The sequence below is a fragment of the Myxine glutinosa genome, chromosome 3 (genome assembly GCF_964187855.1).
Source record: "Myxine glutinosa chromosome 3, kmMyxGlut1.1, whole genome shotgun sequence".
Classification (NCBI taxonomy): Eukaryota; Metazoa; Chordata; class Myxini; order Myxiniformes; family Myxinidae; genus Myxine; species Myxine glutinosa.
The window spans coordinates 91906851-91924646 of record NC_136263.1 but is presented as its reverse complement, the minus strand read 5'-3'; the positions used below and the strand labels follow the sequence as shown (position 1 = coordinate 91924646).

The 17796-nt window shown below is 43.1% G+C and overlaps 1 protein-coding gene across 1 annotated transcript in view; it reads left to right on the top strand.

Annotated features, from left to right (window-relative positions):
* The window catches only part of SYT17 (synaptotagmin 17), a 72346-nt gene that overhangs the window by 49090 nt on the left and 5460 nt on the right, over window positions 1–17796 (top strand). Inside the window, exons 6-7 of the mRNA XM_078773587.1 lie at window positions 10098–10218; window positions 10368–10523. Of these exons, the coding sequence (XP_078629713.1) occupies window positions 10098–10218; window positions 10368–10523 (277 nt within the window). The remainder of the gene's footprint in view (window positions 1–10097; window positions 10219–10367; window positions 10524–17796) is intronic.

Here is a 17796-nt window from a genome sequence, read left to right as displayed (position 1 = left end):
CGGTTCACTCGGTTTAAAGAAAAAGCGATAATGTCGACATGTTGCTGTCTGTGTCATGTTGGGCGGTGTATGATACTCGTTGGCTGTTGGGCGGTGTATGATACTTGTTGGCTGTTGGGCGGTGTTGTGCGGTGATATGGTGTATTTTAAAAAATATATCTCTGCATTTTCCCGCGTTGGTGACACCGAGTCGTTCTTCATCGAGCGTCTCATTCATTTTGGAAATGGAAGTTTCCACGCAACGCATGAATTGTCACGATCCTCAAGAGGAATTTGTCTCGTAATCATCAAATGATAAATGGCAAGTAAATTATATTGTGGAAAATTAAAGATTTCAAATAAACCTATTTAAAGTGTATGCGCACATAACTAATAAAAAAAACGAAGAAATATCTCTCGGTAATTTCCTGAAACATATTTTACTTCCGGCTAATATGTTGAATGAAATAAAAACGAAGAAATATATGTCGGCATCATTGTTGACGTTTTTGTGACGACTATCATCAAACGAAATAGTAATATATCATAACGGAAAAGCAAAAGCGAATTTTTAATATATATCGACACATTGCCGGCGGTGTCATGTTGGGCGGTGTATGATACACCATGACGCGATTTTAAAAAATATATCTCTGCATTTTCCCGCGTGTGTGGATTGTTCTCAATTATTGCTGACACCGAGTCTAAAAGTAAAACCATCGATAAAAATGAAATCATATGGTGAGTTAGATTGGAGATAAAGGCGTGAGAGAGACTCAATGGCCTTGAAGTTACAGGCCTTTGAGAATTCATTTCGTTCTATAAACGGCAACTTTCATCGGATTTTCTTCCCGTTTTTTTTCAACCGAGTCTAAAACTATGTTAGCGACTGTGAAAAATGAAATGATTTATCGAATTTGATTTGAAATAAAACTGGGGGAGAGCAAGACACCACGGGCCTACAAAACAGGACTCAAAGCTATGCGAGTTAATAAAATGGTGGATATTTGTTTATAGCCACTCCCAGAATGGGTGGAGCTATGGGTGGAGCTACTCTGCAAACCGAGTAAGCCACACCCCGGACAGACACCCAACAGATAGACAGACAGACAGACAGAATCATCTACGGCTATTATAATATAGACTAGCGGGGTCACCCGTGGGAATCCCACGGGCATGGATGTGTGTGACATTTCGACATATTGAGTTATATGCTGCACATTCATTTTTACAAAATGGTTACTGGCAAGTCATCAGATCCAGAAATGGTGTGATGAACACAATTTATTTATTTCACATAATATGTGACCCCTCACTCCTCTCCACCTGACACTCTCCTGTCTCCACCTGACACTCTCCTGTCTCCACCTGACACTCTCCTCTCTCCACCTAGCACTCCTCTCCTCTCCAAACCCTCACATCCCTCTCCTTTCCAATCCCTCACCTCTCCAATCCCTCACACTCCTCTCCTCTCCAATCCTTCACACGCCTCTCCAATCGCGCCTCACACTCCTCTCCAATCGCGCCTCACACTCCTCTCCAATCGCGCCTCACACTCCTCTCCAATCGTGCCTCACACTCCTCTCCAATCGTGCCTCACACTCCCCTCCAATCACTCCTCTCCAATCGTGCCTCACACTCCTCTCCAATCACGCCTCACACTCCTCTCCAATCGTGCCTCACACTCCTCTCCAATCGCGCCTCACACTCCTCTCCAATCGCGCCTCACTCGCCTCTCCAATCGGCTTTCCCCGTCTCGTTTCTCTCCTTTTTCTCCCGTCTCGTTCTTTTTCTTGCTCCAAATCGGCCCGTCGGAATCGGAAATCGGCCCGTCTCGCCCGTCGGAATCGGAAATCGGCCCGTCTTGCTTTTGTGCTTGTGCGTAAATAAATTGTGTTCATGACACCATTTCTGGTGTTGGGCTAGCGGCTAGGGTGCCGGCTTAGGATCCTGGGTTCGAATCTCGGTCGATCGCCGAATTAATGCCAGGGGGGTTGACTCAGCCTGTCATCCTTCCGAGGTCGGCTAATTGAGTACCAGTTCACTGGTAATTCCCTGTTTGTCGTTGAAGGCGGCAAAAAGGGTTGGCGTCAGGAAGGGCATCCGGCCGTAAAACATTGCTTCAAAAAGGGGACAAAAAAACAACAACTACCACGGTCCCCGAAAAGGCCAACCCCCGCTTTGCGGGGAAAAATGGCCTCTAAACGGTGGTTTTTTACACCATTTCTGGATCTGATGACTTGCCAGTAACCATTTTGTAAAAATGAATGTGCAGCATCTAACTCAATATGTCGAAATGTCACACACATCCATGCCCGTGGGATTCCCACGGGTGACCCCGCAAGTTTGCATTGACGTTCGTCGATGGACTCGTTCGCCCGTCTCATTCGTTTTCTTGCTGCATCCTGTTCAAGTCTGCGTTCTTCATCGATCGTCTCATTCATTTTGGAAATAGAAGTTTCCACGCAGCGCATGAATTGTCACGATCCACAAGAGGAATTTGTCTCGTAATCATCAAATGATAAATGGCAAGTAAATTATATTGTGGAAAATTAAAGATTTCAAATAAACCTATTTAAAGTGTATTCGCACATAACTAATTTTAAAAAACGAAGAAATATCTCTCGGTAATTTCCTGAAACATATTTTACTTCCGGCTAATAATGTTGAATTAAATAAAAACGCAGAAATATATGTCGGCATCATTGTTGACGTTTTTGTGACGACTGTCATCAAACGAAAAAGTAATATATCTTAACGGAAAAGCAAAAGCGAATTTTTAATATATATCGACACGTTGCCGTCGGTGTCATGTTGGGCGGTGTATGATACACCATGACGCGATTTTTAAAAATATATCTCTGCATTTTCCCGCGTGTGTGGAATGTTCTCAATTATTGCTGACACCGAGTCCAAAACCATCGATAAAAATGAAATCATATGGTGAGTTAGATTGGAGATAAAGGCGTGAGAGAGACTCAATGGCCTTGAAGTTGAAGTTACAGGCGTTTGAGAATTCATTTCGTTCTATAAACGGCAACTTTCATTGGATTTCCTTCCCGTTTTTTTTCAACCGAGTCGAAAACTATGTTAGCGACTGTGAAAAATGAAATGATATATCGAATTTTTAATATGTATCGACACGTTGCCGTCGGTGTCATGTTAGGCGGTGTATGATACACCATGACGCGATTTTAAAAAATATATCTGCATTTTCCCGCGTGTGTGGAATGTTCTCAATTATTGCTGACACCGACTCTAAAACCATCGATAAAAATGAAATCATATGGTGAGTTATATTGGAGATAAAGGCGTGAGAGAGACTCAATGGCCTTGAAGTTACAGGCATTTGAGAATTCATTTCGTTCTATAAACGGCAACTTTCATCGGATTTTCTTCTCTTTTTTTTTCAACCGAGTCTAAAACTATGTTAGCGACTGTGAAAAATGAAATGATATATCGAATTTAAAATAGATATCGACACATTGCCGTCGGTGTCATGTTGGGCGGTGTATGATACACCATGACGCGATTTTAAAAAATATATCTCTGCATTTTCCCGCGTGTGTGGAATGTTTGTGGAAAATTAAAGATTTCAAATAAACCTATTTAAAGTGTATGCGCACATAACTAATAAAAAAAACGAAGAAATATCTCTCGGTAATTTCCTGAAACATATTTTACTTCCGGCTAATATGTTGAATGAAATAAAAACGAAGAAATATATGTCGGCATCATTGTTGACGTTTTTGTGACGACTATCATCAAACGAAATAGTAATATATCATAACGGAAAAGCAAAAGCGAATTTTTAATATATATCGACACATTGCCGGCGGTGTCATGTTGGGCGGTGTATGATACACCATGACGCGATTTTAAAAAATATATCTCTGCATTTTCCCGCGTGTGTGGATTGTTCTCAATTATTGCTGACACCGAGTCTAAAAGTAAAACCATCGATAAAAATGAAATCATATGGTGAGTTAGATTGGAGATAAAGGCGTGAGAGAGACTCAATGGCCTTGAAGTTACAGGCCTTTGAGAATTAATTTCGTTCTATAAACGGCAACTTTCATCGGATTTTCTTCCCGTTTTTTTTCAACCGAGTCTAAAACTATGTTAGCGACTGTGAAAAATGAAATGATTTATCGAATTTGATTTGAAATAAAACTGGGAGAGAGAGGAAGACACCACGGGCCTACAAAACAGGACTCAAAGCTATGCGAGTTAATAAAATGGTGGATATTTGTTTATATGAAGCCTCTCCCAGAATGGGTGGAGCTATGGGTGGAGCTACTCTGCAAACCGAGTAAGCCACACCCCGGACAGACACCCAACAGATAGACAGACAGACAGACAGACAGAATCATCTACGGCTATTATAATATAGATATTATCCCGGAGCGTTTGCCCAGGAAAGGCGAGAGGGGGCGTGGCCCAGCGTCCTGGCTGCGGCCTGGCAAGTTGAGGGCGAGCCTGCCCAGGCATGCCTGGGCATGCCCGGGCGTCCCGACCGAGGCCTGGCAAGTTGAGCGCGGGCCTGCCCGGGCGTCCTGGACGAGCCCGGCATGGTGATTGCTCCGCGTCCTTGATAGGTGCAAGGCGATTGTGAAAACCCAGCGGTAGCCGCTACAATAGCATGATATTTGAAAAAGTTGTGGATGGATTATGACAAAAGAAGGTGGTTGAGTTCGTTAGTTGGAAAAAAAAGCCGATTCGATTTTGGTTTGAGATTTCGATCCGGCCTATCAGTGGGATACAAAACGTAAAGTGTTCAGCCTGGCAGAGGTTTGCGCTCTTCCGAATGCAGCTGTAGTTGTTGTAGTGATCAGACTAGTCTCAGTCCAGTCCTGTTTTATACCTCACAAATGCCTCCTGATTATCATTAGTAGCATTTCTTACCTCCCTGCTCAATCCACCTGGTCTCTCTCAGTATCTAGCTTTACACCTCACTGTAATATACTTACTCTGTGCACTGAACATTTTGTTGCTTCCATGTTAACCACTTCTCTGCTTGAATGCCATCTTGCTATTTTGTCCCAAACTAGAGCATCTACATCTCTCATTATACACTCAAAGTTTGCCTTCCTGAAGTTTCAGAGCCTTCCTCTGTTATGCTAAACTCGAATTCTTTCCAGAAATCTTGCACACACAATATGTTATAATCGATTGTAGTTGAAGCTCTTCTCCCTCCACTGTGTCCTTAATATTCAGATCATTACTTTTAAAAGGTCTAATTTTGCACTCTCACTCCTGGGATTATCTACAAACTGAATTATAAAGTGATGCTGTACTAGTGTACCAGACCTACAAATTCCTCATTATCTCTGCCCTTTATCTGTTTTTGGACCCGAGCTATGCCTGGCAAATTAAAATCCCCCATAATCAATGCTCTTCCCTTACCACATGCCTTTCTGAACTCTTCATGAACCTTTCCATCCTGTTCTTCTCTCACACCAGGAGCTTTATCAAAACACCCGATAAAGTTTGGTAAACTTTACTATTCATTCAACCACAAATCTAAATTCACACAGAAACCTTTGCATTAATTCCCTCCTTTGTGGCATCCCCTAACAAATGTGCCAATTTCACCCAGATTGCTACACCTCCTCTAACATCACCTTTGTGGTCACATCTACCTATACACGTTGTGGCCTTCCAGTCCTGCACTCAAATTTCCCTCAAACCATATGTCGCTTCATGTAACTAAATCATATTCCTCACCATTCCCCTTTAAGCTCTTCCATCTTATCGACTAACATTGGTGAAGGGTATTTTGAACTTTTCCCTTCCTGTGATATTTTTTCTGCAGCTCTTAACAAACATTCTATCAGTTACAGTTACATGGAACTTCAATGCAGGAGAAGGCAATTGGACTCTCAAGCCTGTGCAATCCTGCTAATATCCAAGTACCGCCTATCTCCACTACTTCTAGATATCTATCTCAATTTTAATACGATCTATTCTTATTAGAAAATTTTAAAACTATCTATAATAAAATATTAGAATTGAGTTCGATAATAATGGATAACTAGAAAGAATCTCAAAATGCAAAGCATGTCTGTATCCGCTTTGTATTCAGATGGCTTCGTCTTCTTCCACAATATGCTAAACATGATAAAAACAGAAGAAAAAAAAAAATACAAAATAAAATTGACGATTTTATGCAACATTGACCTTTGACCTTTGGATCGAAAGAAAATCGACTTCCAACTTTTGATTGGTGAACCAATATACGAATTCTTTAAATTTCAGGTCAATTGGACAGAAAAAGACGATTTTATGTGACACTGGCCTTTGACCCTTTGACCAAGTTATTAATTTGGCTTCTCCACATTCTCATAATAAAGCTTTGTTGAAAATTTCATGACAAAACTCAAATAGTAAAAAAGTTACGGCCCGGACAGACACACACACACACACACACACACACACACACACACACACACACACACACACACAAACACGAGCACACAAACTAACAGTAGCACACTAACACTAGCACACACACTAACACACACACTATCTCACACAAACAAACACACACACACACACACACACACACAAACACTAACACTAGCACACAAACGAACAGTAGCACACTAACACTAACACACACACTAACACACACACACACACAAACCCACACACGAACACACACAAACACACATATTCACACTAACACACACACACACACTATGACACACACACTATGACACACACACTAACACTAGCACACACACACACACACACACATACTAATACTAACACACATGCACACACACGCTATCAATAACACACACACACACACACACACACACACACAAATACACACACAAGTAATTGTAAAACCTCGTCCTCGCTTCACTGGGTACTTGTTATTTGTGGATAATAACAGTTTCTCCATTTTTAGCCTTTCCACCCTCCTCTAGCCTACATCCCTAATTCCCTGCACATTTCCCATTACTAAACTGGTTGCTCACTTTCTGTTTTTCCTGTGGCCATTATTCTGTAAACAATCTGTTTGATTACTCCAAAATGATTCCCATTGCTTTCTAAACACAAAACCTTGTTGCCTACGCCATTCTTCCAACCATAAGTTGATATCCATCGCGCTGCCTGTAAATGTGTTCCTTTCCTTGTTCTTTTAAGATATTTCATTGAAACATTACCTTATGGTTTAAACCCGGCTCAATATTCTTGTTCATTTTTCACAATAATGATGTTTCTCTCCATCTTGCTTCTTCTTCCTCCTTCTTGACCCCCTTCAATCGCAATTCCTCCCTTTATTCTCTCACCTCTTCTTAAAAAATGGATCATTGAACTGTAATTCCATTTTGATTTCTGCCTGATGTTTGCACATTAATGTAGTAGCACTGCTGTACCACTGATGTACCACTGAACAAGGAAGGAATTTATCATTTATCCTGGGTATCAGCACAAAAATAGGCAACTTTTCTAAAAGTGTCATGAGAATTTTAACATCCTCCAACCAATGATATAACAGATGGGACACCCAGCTTAACCACTCTGAGGATTAACTAAGAGTGGAACCAAGAATGGCACACTTGGGGGCGATGTCCTGCATGCAAATCATCAGGGTGAACAGTTTACAGTCGGGCCAGGAATCGAACCTAGATCAATTTGAATACATTGCCTCTGAGTTATCCTACCACCCAGCATTGGCTCGCATGTTACACCTTGAAACATTTATATTGAAATACATTCGGACCCCGCTATTCTCGGTTCCGCTATTCGCGGTTGATAAAATGCGACATGTTTCTCTATTCGCGGAAAAGTGTCCCGCAAATTCGCGGCCGTGTTCCACGAATTCGCGGTTTTTTATGGGTGCAAAAAAAATTTCACCAACCAGTAGCTTGACGCATTTATAAAACCCATCTTTTACCAGCCATGTATAAAGCAGCTGGACATACGTACGCAAAAAAACATCTACCAGCTGCAAACTTGACCTGCTTCTGCAGCTGTTAGCTTGACATACCGTATTTAAAAAATCCATCTTTCACCAGCGATGTACCATCTGGCTTCTGGACATAAAGCAGCTGGACATACGTTTGCAAAAAAAAATCTGTGAGCCGCGAGCTTGACCTGTTTATACATTCACTGATGTGTGCTTTGCGTTTTCATGGCTTTCGCGGCTGCAAATTTTAGCCGGACTATAATCGAGAGCTTCGCGGGATGTTGTGCCAGCTACAAAAACAAGTCAACCCTACAAATTATATAATGCAAATGCTTCATTAAACCTATTATTCAAATTAGCAGATAGGCTCAATAAGGCATCATCCAATAACATCCCCCACAAACAATGGGCAGAGTACTTCCCGCAACTTCCCACAACTACCCACAATGCTCGCAATCCTACATATACAGACTGTGTCCTCGATCTCAATCATTGTTCTCGTCCCGATGCTTCGACATGTTGTTTTGACTCGCTCTGCTCATCGTTCAATATAATGGCTCCCAAGCGCAAGACCAGTGCCAGAGATGCGTCGACTACCAAGAGGCAGAAGAAAGTGATGTGCCTGAGCCAGAAAGTGGAGCTGCTAAACCGGCTTTCGAGAGGAGAGTGTGTGGCCTCTGCGGGCAGGCATTACGGGGCATCGACGAATCCACCGTTTGCTACATACGGAAGAACGAGAAGGCAATTCGTGAGAGTTTCAGGGAGCGCTGCTTTGGGTAAGAATGTGGTCACCCATGTACGGAATGTCCACATGGAAAGGATGGAGAAGACTCTCAGAATATGGATCGAGGACAACATGAAGACAAGGGACTTCATGCTGAAAACCATGATGCTGAACCGTTCTCCAAACCTGCTCATCGAGGACGAGTTGGAGGCCATTCCAAAGGTTGCCGAGGAGGAGGGGGAGGAGGTGGGCAGTGATGAGGAAGAGGTGCCAAGGTCCAACCTCACAGTCCAGTTCCTGGGCGAGTTGCTGCAGGACATGCAGGCATTTGCGGACAGGGTGCAAGACACTGACCCAGTCGAGGAGATGAACCTCAAGTTCAAGAGGGGTTTGGATGATGTGCTGCTCCCCATACAAAGAGCTACATCAAAATGTTGGCAATCTGTCAGGCAGCTCTCCATTACCCATTTCTTCAGCCCTGCTCCCTCCACCTCAAGACCATCAACACTCTCTCCTGCCTTCCTCTCAGTATCCTCACCAGCATTCTCACCAGCGTCCTCACCAGCATTTCCACCAGCGTCCTCACCTTATCCTATCTCTCTTGCTTCTCCCTCAGTGCACGACGTTGCAGGACTATCATTTGGGTAATCCTCAGAGTTCGAGGAGTTCATGGGATTTTAATTCATCGCCATCATCATCATCATCATCATTTGAAAGTTGTGTGTGTTTGTAAATTAAGAATTTTAAATGGTACATGATGGTGTTGTGTTTTTTCACTTTCACGGTATGGTATGGTTAAGCACTTTTAATAAACCATAAGTGCATTCCTTCAGTAAATTGAAAATGGCACTGTACCTGGTGTTGGGTGTTGTGTTTTTTTTTTTTTGGTAAGCATTTTTTGTGAAACTGTAATCATGTGCATTTGCGGTCGAAAACATTTTAAACTTAAAAAATTTCCTCTATGAATCATGAACTGCCGCGGACCTATAACGTATCCCCCTTTTCCCCATTAAAACAATGCCGCGGCATACATTTGTAGGATTTTCATTGATCTTTGTGGATTTTCATCGACATTCGCGGGTTTTGTCTCACCATTTCCGGGACTTTCATCGACCTTCGCGGATTATCGTTGACATTCTCTGGATTTGCCTCACCCTTCGCAGATTTTGCCTCGCCATTCGTGGTTTGGTCCTCTCTGTTCGTGGATTTTCGCGACTCAGGAACCTATCCCCCCTTTTTCCATTGAAACAATGCCGCGCTATTCGTGGTTTCACAATTCTCGGATTTTCCTAGAACGTATCCTCCCCCCTCCCCCCCCCCCCCCCCCCCCCGCGAATAGCGGGGTCCCACGGTACTTAATTGTTGAAATATGATTGGTAAACAAAGGTGTGAAGCCTATATGTAAATATGTTTGCAACAGCAAGCGAATCTCATTCTAAATATCTTGTATCTCATTTGGCTATGACTATGCAGAATGAAGTGGAGCTTGGAGAGCTGCTCATTTCACTGAATTTCCTGCCATGTGCAGGAAGACTGAATGTGGAGGTGATCAGGGCCAAGCAACTGCTGCAAACAGACATCCTTCAAGGCTCAGGTTTCCGTGCAATTGGTTATTTTAGGCCAGAAAACATCATAATTATTCAAAAAGATTAATCGAAGTAGATGAGGGGACTTAATGGAATTTTTGACTTATTTTTGACCATGCAATCATTTTTTTTCTTATTATTCCATCTTTTCTGGCAGATCCTTTTGTCAAGGTGCAGCTGGTGTATGGCCTGAAAATCGTCAAAACCAAAAAGACTACTTGCCTACGTGGGACCATAGACCCTCTGTTTAATGAGTCGTTTAGCTTTAAAGTGTTATCTGGATGTTTGGAAGACATTAGTTTAGTGTTCACAGGTATGCCTACTTTGCATATATTCAACTCGTTATTTTAACTCAGCTTATTGGCTAATTTAAAAAGCATTAATTATTTACTTGACATTTAAGTTGTTTCCATTTAAGTTGTTTAGTTGTTTACAACTTGACATTTAAGCTTTTGTGCATAATATATTTTTCTTTTTTTTAACCTTCATTGTGGGGAAATTAATGCGCAGAAACGAGAAATCATAACCATTAACTAACTGCTCATGTTAATTTGTTATTGGAAATTATAGTTGCATCTCTTTTGAAACGTTATTACCTCCACCACCAAAGGTGGGCAGATGTTAGGTTTTCATCCCTGTCGGTTTGTCTGTCTGTATGTCCGTTTGTCTGTGAACTGGATGTCTCAAAAAGTTTTTGACGGATTCAGACGAAACTTGTTGGAGTGATAGGGTGTATGACAAGGACAAATCGATTCAATTTTGGTGAAGATCCAAAGACGGATCTGGATACAAATTTTTTTTTTTTTCTAAGTGACTTCACCATTGAGTGAAAAGGTCAAAAACGACGATATACAGTATTTTATTTCAAAACGTTGTGGACAGATTATGACAAAACACGGTGGATGAGTTGGTTTGGCGACACAAACAAGCTGATTAGATTTTGGTTCAGGTCCGAATCCAGATCCGGCCCATCGGTGAGAAACAAAACGTGAACTATTCAGCCTGGCAGAGGTATGCGCTATACCGAGTGCTGTTCTTGTTCAAACTGTCAGTGGCAAAAAAATAATACAGAATGCACCTGATAATAAGGTGAAACACTTTACATGAAGTAGCAATTCTACAGGGTTAGAAATGATATTTTTAGGATATTTCATCCCATTTCTATGCAAAGTCTACTTTGCATAGACTAGATGGACAAAAGGCATTGTTCCACTCTTTTGTTCTGTTTGGGTCTTGATAGAAACAACTTACATATCCCAAAGATGCTACAGTCAAGGTGATACTTGTGGAAGATGGTTGAAGCCCTGCAGCAGTTTACCTTAATGGGTTGTGTCATTACCATCCTGAAACATTCCATCATCATTTGGTTACTTTTAATCACTTATGAGCATGATTCTGGTTGGCCACAATCTCAAAATATCCCTGGATGTTGGCTGTCCTTACATTTGGATGAGAAGGCCTAAGCCCTGCCAGCTGATCGTTTTATAAACCATGACTCCAGCTTCAACAGCCAGAACTAATGGCATGGCCCGTGTTTTCTGGTGATTTACTAAATTTGGCTCTCCATTCATACAATAATTCTCTCCATTCATAGAAGAATTTTTTTTTTTTTTTTTTTTGTTTTGTTGTATACTGAATCGAGGCTCGTGAAAGAGCTAACATTTATTTCACAAACAAATCAACCAGACAAACAAAATATACAAAAAGAGGGAGCGGAAGACAAGATGGGGAGAGAATGGGAAGCACACAACCACAACATTTGAGAGCAGGGAGAAGTGTGGGAGGGAGAGGGCTTGGGGGGCAGGAGGAGTGGGAAGGGGGGGGGGGGTGGGAGAAGTATAAAACACAAGGGGACCGAAATTAGTGGGGGTAGAAAAGATCAAGGTTTTGGATGGGGGAGGATAAGAGATGGTGGTGAACAGCTGTTTTAAAGACCTGGAGGGTGGAGTGGGATTGAAGAGAGTGAGGGAGTTTGTTCCAGAGGCGGGAGAAAAGAGGAATGAAGGAGTGAAGGTGAGCAGAAAGTCTTGATTTTGGCAGTTTAACCATAAGAGGGTTGCAGGCAGATCTTGTGCGACCTGTAGGAATATTTGGGGGACAGAGCCCAGAGAGGGCTGGGGGGGCAAGGCCAGAGAGGAATCGGTAGAAGACGGAAAGACCACCAACCTGCCTGTGGTGAGTGAGTGAAAGGCCCTTGGAGTTAGCTTCATCGCGGGAGATTCCAATGATTCTGAACGCTTTGGTTTCAACAGCGTGAAGACGGGCTAGGTGTGAGGCAGGAGCACCAGACCAGAGGGGAGAGCAGTATTCCATAGAGCTGCGGATGAAAGCCTTGTATGTGGTGAGGAGCTCAGGTGTGCCAAGGAAGGACTTCGCACGACGGAGGATGCCCAGTCGGCGACTGGCTTTGGAGGCCAGATTTGAAATGTGGTTTTCCCAGGAAAGATCATGGCAAATAGTGAGACCCAAAAGCTTGAGTGACAGAACTTCTTGGAGAGGATTATTCAGAAAGTGGATGGGAGGGTTTTCCAGTCGGTCTTTTCGGAGAGACATCGTAAGAGTGTGAGATTTATCAGGATTGAAAGACATGTTCCATTTGTTTGCCCAGTCTGTGATTTTGTCCAGGTCTGCAGAGAGTGAGGAGGCTGCAGACTGCCGATCTGAGGGATGAGGAATGGAGCGACAGAGAGTAGAGTCGTCAGCAAAGAGATAGAGAGGATTTTCAAGAGAGTCAGAGAGATCATTGATGAAGACCAGAAAAAGCACAGGGCCCAGAACACTACCTTGGGGAACTCCAGCCTGAACAGGAAGTGGAGATGAGAGAAACCCATTCAGGGCCACACGTTGACTACGACCAGAGAGGAAGTCCGCCAGCCATGCGTGGAGATTTCCATGGATGCCAAAGGAGGAGAGTTTGGTGAGCAGAGCAGGGTGCCAGACCGTATCGAAGGCACGTGAAATGTCAAGGGAGACGGCTCTAATTTCCTGTTTGGTGTTGAGGACCTCCATCCATTGTTGAGAAAGCAGATGCAGCATGTCCAGAGTAGAGTGACCAGGTCTGAAACCAAATTGATGATCAGAGATCAAGCCATTGGAGAAGAGGAAAGATTTCATATCTGAAGCAATGATGGATTCCATGACTTTGCTGATAATTGGGAGAAGGCTGATTGGTCTGTAGTTGCTGGGATCTGTTTTTGCACCTTTTTTGTGCAAAGCGGTGATGTTGGCTGATTTCCAAGCAGATGGCAGATGACCTTGAGCAAAAGAGAGGGTGAAGAGAACAGAAAGAGGGAGTGAAAGAGCGGAAGCACATGATTTTAGGACCCGTGGGCTGATGCCGTCAGGACCAGTTGCAGAATCAGAGTCGAGGGTTGACAGAAACTTTTCCACCTTGTCAGGAGGAAAGGACACAGAGTCCAGGAGCAGCTGGGTACGACTGGGTACGGTGGGTACAGAGAGGGATGGGTTTGGGACACAAGATTTAGAGGCAAACACAGAGTTGAGGCATTCAGCTTTTTCACGTGCGGAGTCAGCCGTTAAGCCGTTTGAGGTGAGGGAGGGGATGGAGGGGGAACAAACACCAGAAACAGATTTGACCAGACGCCACCAGGATTTGGAAGAGGGAGACAGATAAGAGAGTTCGGTCTTGAGAACGGTGAGATATTGTTTCCTGGCTCTCCTGAGGGTGGACACACACTTGTTTCGGGCTTTGTGAAAGGAAATGAGATTTCCTTCCGTTGGATTTGCTTTCCAGGAGACGAAAGCAAGTTATTTCAGGGCAACAGCCTCACCACAAGATTCCGTGTACCATGGACGGGAGGAAGGGTATGACAACTGAAGATGAGATGGGATAAATCTGTGCATGAGAGAGAGCAATTTACTTTGAAAGAATTCCCAGGATGAGTTGATGTCAGAGGCGGTAGAGATGGGAGACCAGTCCAGATTATTGATGGCTGCTTGAAGACGGTGCCAGTTGGCCTGAGTGAAATGCCAGACTCGTCGACGCTGAGGAGGCTCTCTGAGAATGGTCAGAGAGATGTCCACTTTGACAAGCACATGATCAGATGAGCCGATTGGAGCAGAAGAAGAGCAGCAGACATTTTCAGGGAAGTTTGTCATAACCAAATCCAGAAGAGAAGATGCTCCGTTGACTGAGATCCGGGTCGGGAAATTGACAGATTGTGTCAGTCCCAGTGAGTCGCAGAAGTCCTTTGCTGAAGAGCCATGGCTGGTGAGAGAGGTACCCACACCCAGCCATCTGGCATGGTGACAATTGAAATCACCACATATGAGGAAGAGAGAGTTGGGATGGGTAGATAGAAGTTGGTCCATATTATCAGACAGCGAGATGTAGATGGAGTCATCGCTGTTTGGTGGACGGTACAACACACATATGAACAAAAGGTGGGAGCGAAGGGGAAGCCGTAGCCAAAGGTATTCCTGGGGGTGAGGTGGAGAGAGGGCAGTGGAGGGCGAGTGAGGAAGAGAGTTTTTTTTATAAAGATAGCAACCCCACCTCCAGGACGAGGCTCAGGTCTATCATACCGGAGGAGGGAGTAACCTGGGAGAGATACCAAGGCATTAGAGACATCATGAAGGAGGAAAGTTTCTGTTAAGCAGATCACATCTGGTTTGTCAGAAGCAACCTGTATGGAGAGATCAGTCAAGTTTGAGCGAAGTCCCTGGATGTTTGAGGTCCATACCGTTAATGAAGAGGAAGGGGGAGCATCGGGTCCAGAACAGGGGGGGAGGGGTAGGGTAAGATGTGGAAGAGGAGGAAGAGGTAGGGAGAGCTGTTGAAGGTGTGTCAGAGATTTCAGAGATTTCAGAATAGCTTGAATAGCAGAGATTTCAGAATTCTCTCCATTCATACAACAATTCTCTCCATTCATATAATAATTCTCTCCATTCATACAATAATTCTTTCCATTCATACAATTCTCTCCATTCATACAATAATTCTCTCCATTCATACAACAATTCTCTCCATTCATACAATAATTCTCTCCATTCATACAACAATTCTCTCCATTCATACAACAATTCTCTCCATTCATACAAAAATTATTTCCATTCATACAATTCTCTCCATTCATACAATAATTATCTCCATTCATACAAGAATGTCGTACAAGAATTATTTCCATTCATACAACAATTCTCTCCATTCATACAATAATTCTCTCCATTCATACAATAATTCTCTCCATTCATACAATAATTCTCTCCATTCATACAATAATTCTCTCCATTCATACAATAATTCTCTCCATTCAAACAATTCTCTCCATTCATACAATAATTCTCTCCATTCATACAATAATTCTCTCCATTCATACAATTCTCTCCATTCATACAATAATTCTCTCCATTCATACAATAATTATCTCCATTCATACAAGAATGTCGTACAAGAATTCTTTCCATTCATACAATAATTCTCTCCATTCATACAATAATTCTCTCCATTCATACAATAATTCTCTCCATTCATACAATAATTATCTCCATTCATACAAGAATGTCGTACAAGAATTCTTTCCATTCATACAATAATTCTCTCCACTCATACAAGAATGTCGTCCAATAATTCTCTACATTGAAAAGTGTGAAATTGGATTGTTTTACGACATAGCTTTTCTCCTTGGATCGAAGGTTGTCTCAGTACTCACAGCACAAACATAGGCAGTATTTAATTCATGCCCAGTATTAGATGCTCTCTATTTTGTTTGTATGCATATTGGACTGGGCTAGCTCCGAGTTTGGCCTATGGGTAGTCTATCCTCAGGTGAGCGAGGGGGTAATGGGAGAAGAGTGTGGGAATATGGAATCACCATCCCTCCACAACCGATCCACTGGAGTAGTTGCCAGGTAATTTAGGGCAGGAATTTAGAATTCGGTCTCGGTGGTAGCGGTGTGAGCGACAAGCCAATAACTCACGTGCTCTTCATCTAAATATACTGTGGATGTTTAACATCCGCCAACCATTGCTATCCGACTGGTCCTCAGCTTACAAACCTTGTGATGCAATGCCCAGCCAATGCAACACCAATCCAACGATTCCAGTGGTGAGGGGTGGGAGTGGCGTGGGGGAGGAGGGGTCGGGTGGGGGGAGGGGAGGGGTCGGGTGGGGGGAGGGGAGGGTCGGGGTCGGGTGGGGGTATCAAATCCAGACCAGAAAGCTGAAAGGTAAATGTGTTTCTGCTGCACTATCATGTCATGATAATTAGGTGTGATTGTACCTTTATGTTGATGTCAACCACTTGGTGTATGTATTCTGATACCATTTAAATCGATTTCAGTGTGATACCACAGCTGATGAAGGTATATCCACATATATGTCAACTGACTTCCGACACATTGCCACTTATTGGCTCTGCTAACGGAAGTGACGTCATCGTAATTGTCAATGCAGTGTGAAGCAGCCACTTCCATACACGTTTGCTGTCCCGATACGATGATAGTGTATATGTTGGAACCCATCTGTGGATCGGTCCCATCGGCCGATGGGTCTGACCCATCTGTGGATGCACGAGAAATGACAATGCAGACCCATCGGCCGATGGATCTGCGCCATCTGCGGATGTGTTGTTCACCTTGAAGGAATGTGTTGACAGAATGGTGCTCTTCAATCAGGTACACAGTCATTGGAATTACATGTGGAGCGACATTATCTTATTTTTATCTTATCGACAAACGGTTATCGACAAACCACATGTCACGGACTGCTTTATAAACATTTATGACATCAATTGCTTATTTTTAGGTTCAAATAAACATACTCATCCACCATTGATGCATACACATTCCTTCAAGGTGAACAACACATCCGCAGATGGCGCAGACCCATCGGCCGATGGGACCGATCCACAGATGGGTTCCAACATATATTCTCACTCGTCTCGTCTCTCAAAATTCCGTGTTAAATTCTGTATAACTGTTGGTTGCGTGACATGCCATGCACACCTGTAGGTGAAAGGGGAGTGGGTATGGTTTGTACGTGTGAAACGAGCAAATTTTAAGCCATCCCTTCACATATTGTCGGCCTTTGTGTCTAATGTGACAAAATGTTGTTGTTTTCACAACGTTATTCCAAGGAATTGCTACGACTGACTTTTTAACGAAGCAAACCCTTATGGCAACGATAAAATTATTGACTTAGTTTTCTCTGAAAATTACTCTTCAGTGAATGTTGATAGGCAGCTTAAGTCTAACAAGCGTTACGCCTAGGTCCCCCGTCGGTGAAGTGATGTGAGTTGACAAAGTGGAAGATGCAAGGCGGCCATCTTGGATTTTGACGTGGCGACCCAATTTTCAATAGCGTTCTTCCTTATGCCGAGATACACCCACACACCAGATTAGAAGTTGTTACTTCGCTTATTTTTCAAGATATTTCGCTCACAAGGTTCAGACATATATATAGTGGCGGCCATCTTGGATTTTGACGTGGGGACCCAATTTTCAATAGCGTTTGTCCTTATGCCGAGATACACCCACACACCAAATTAGAAGTTGGTACTTCGCTTATTTTTCAAGATATTCTGCTCACAAGGTTCAGACATACATGGCGGCGGCCATCTTGGATT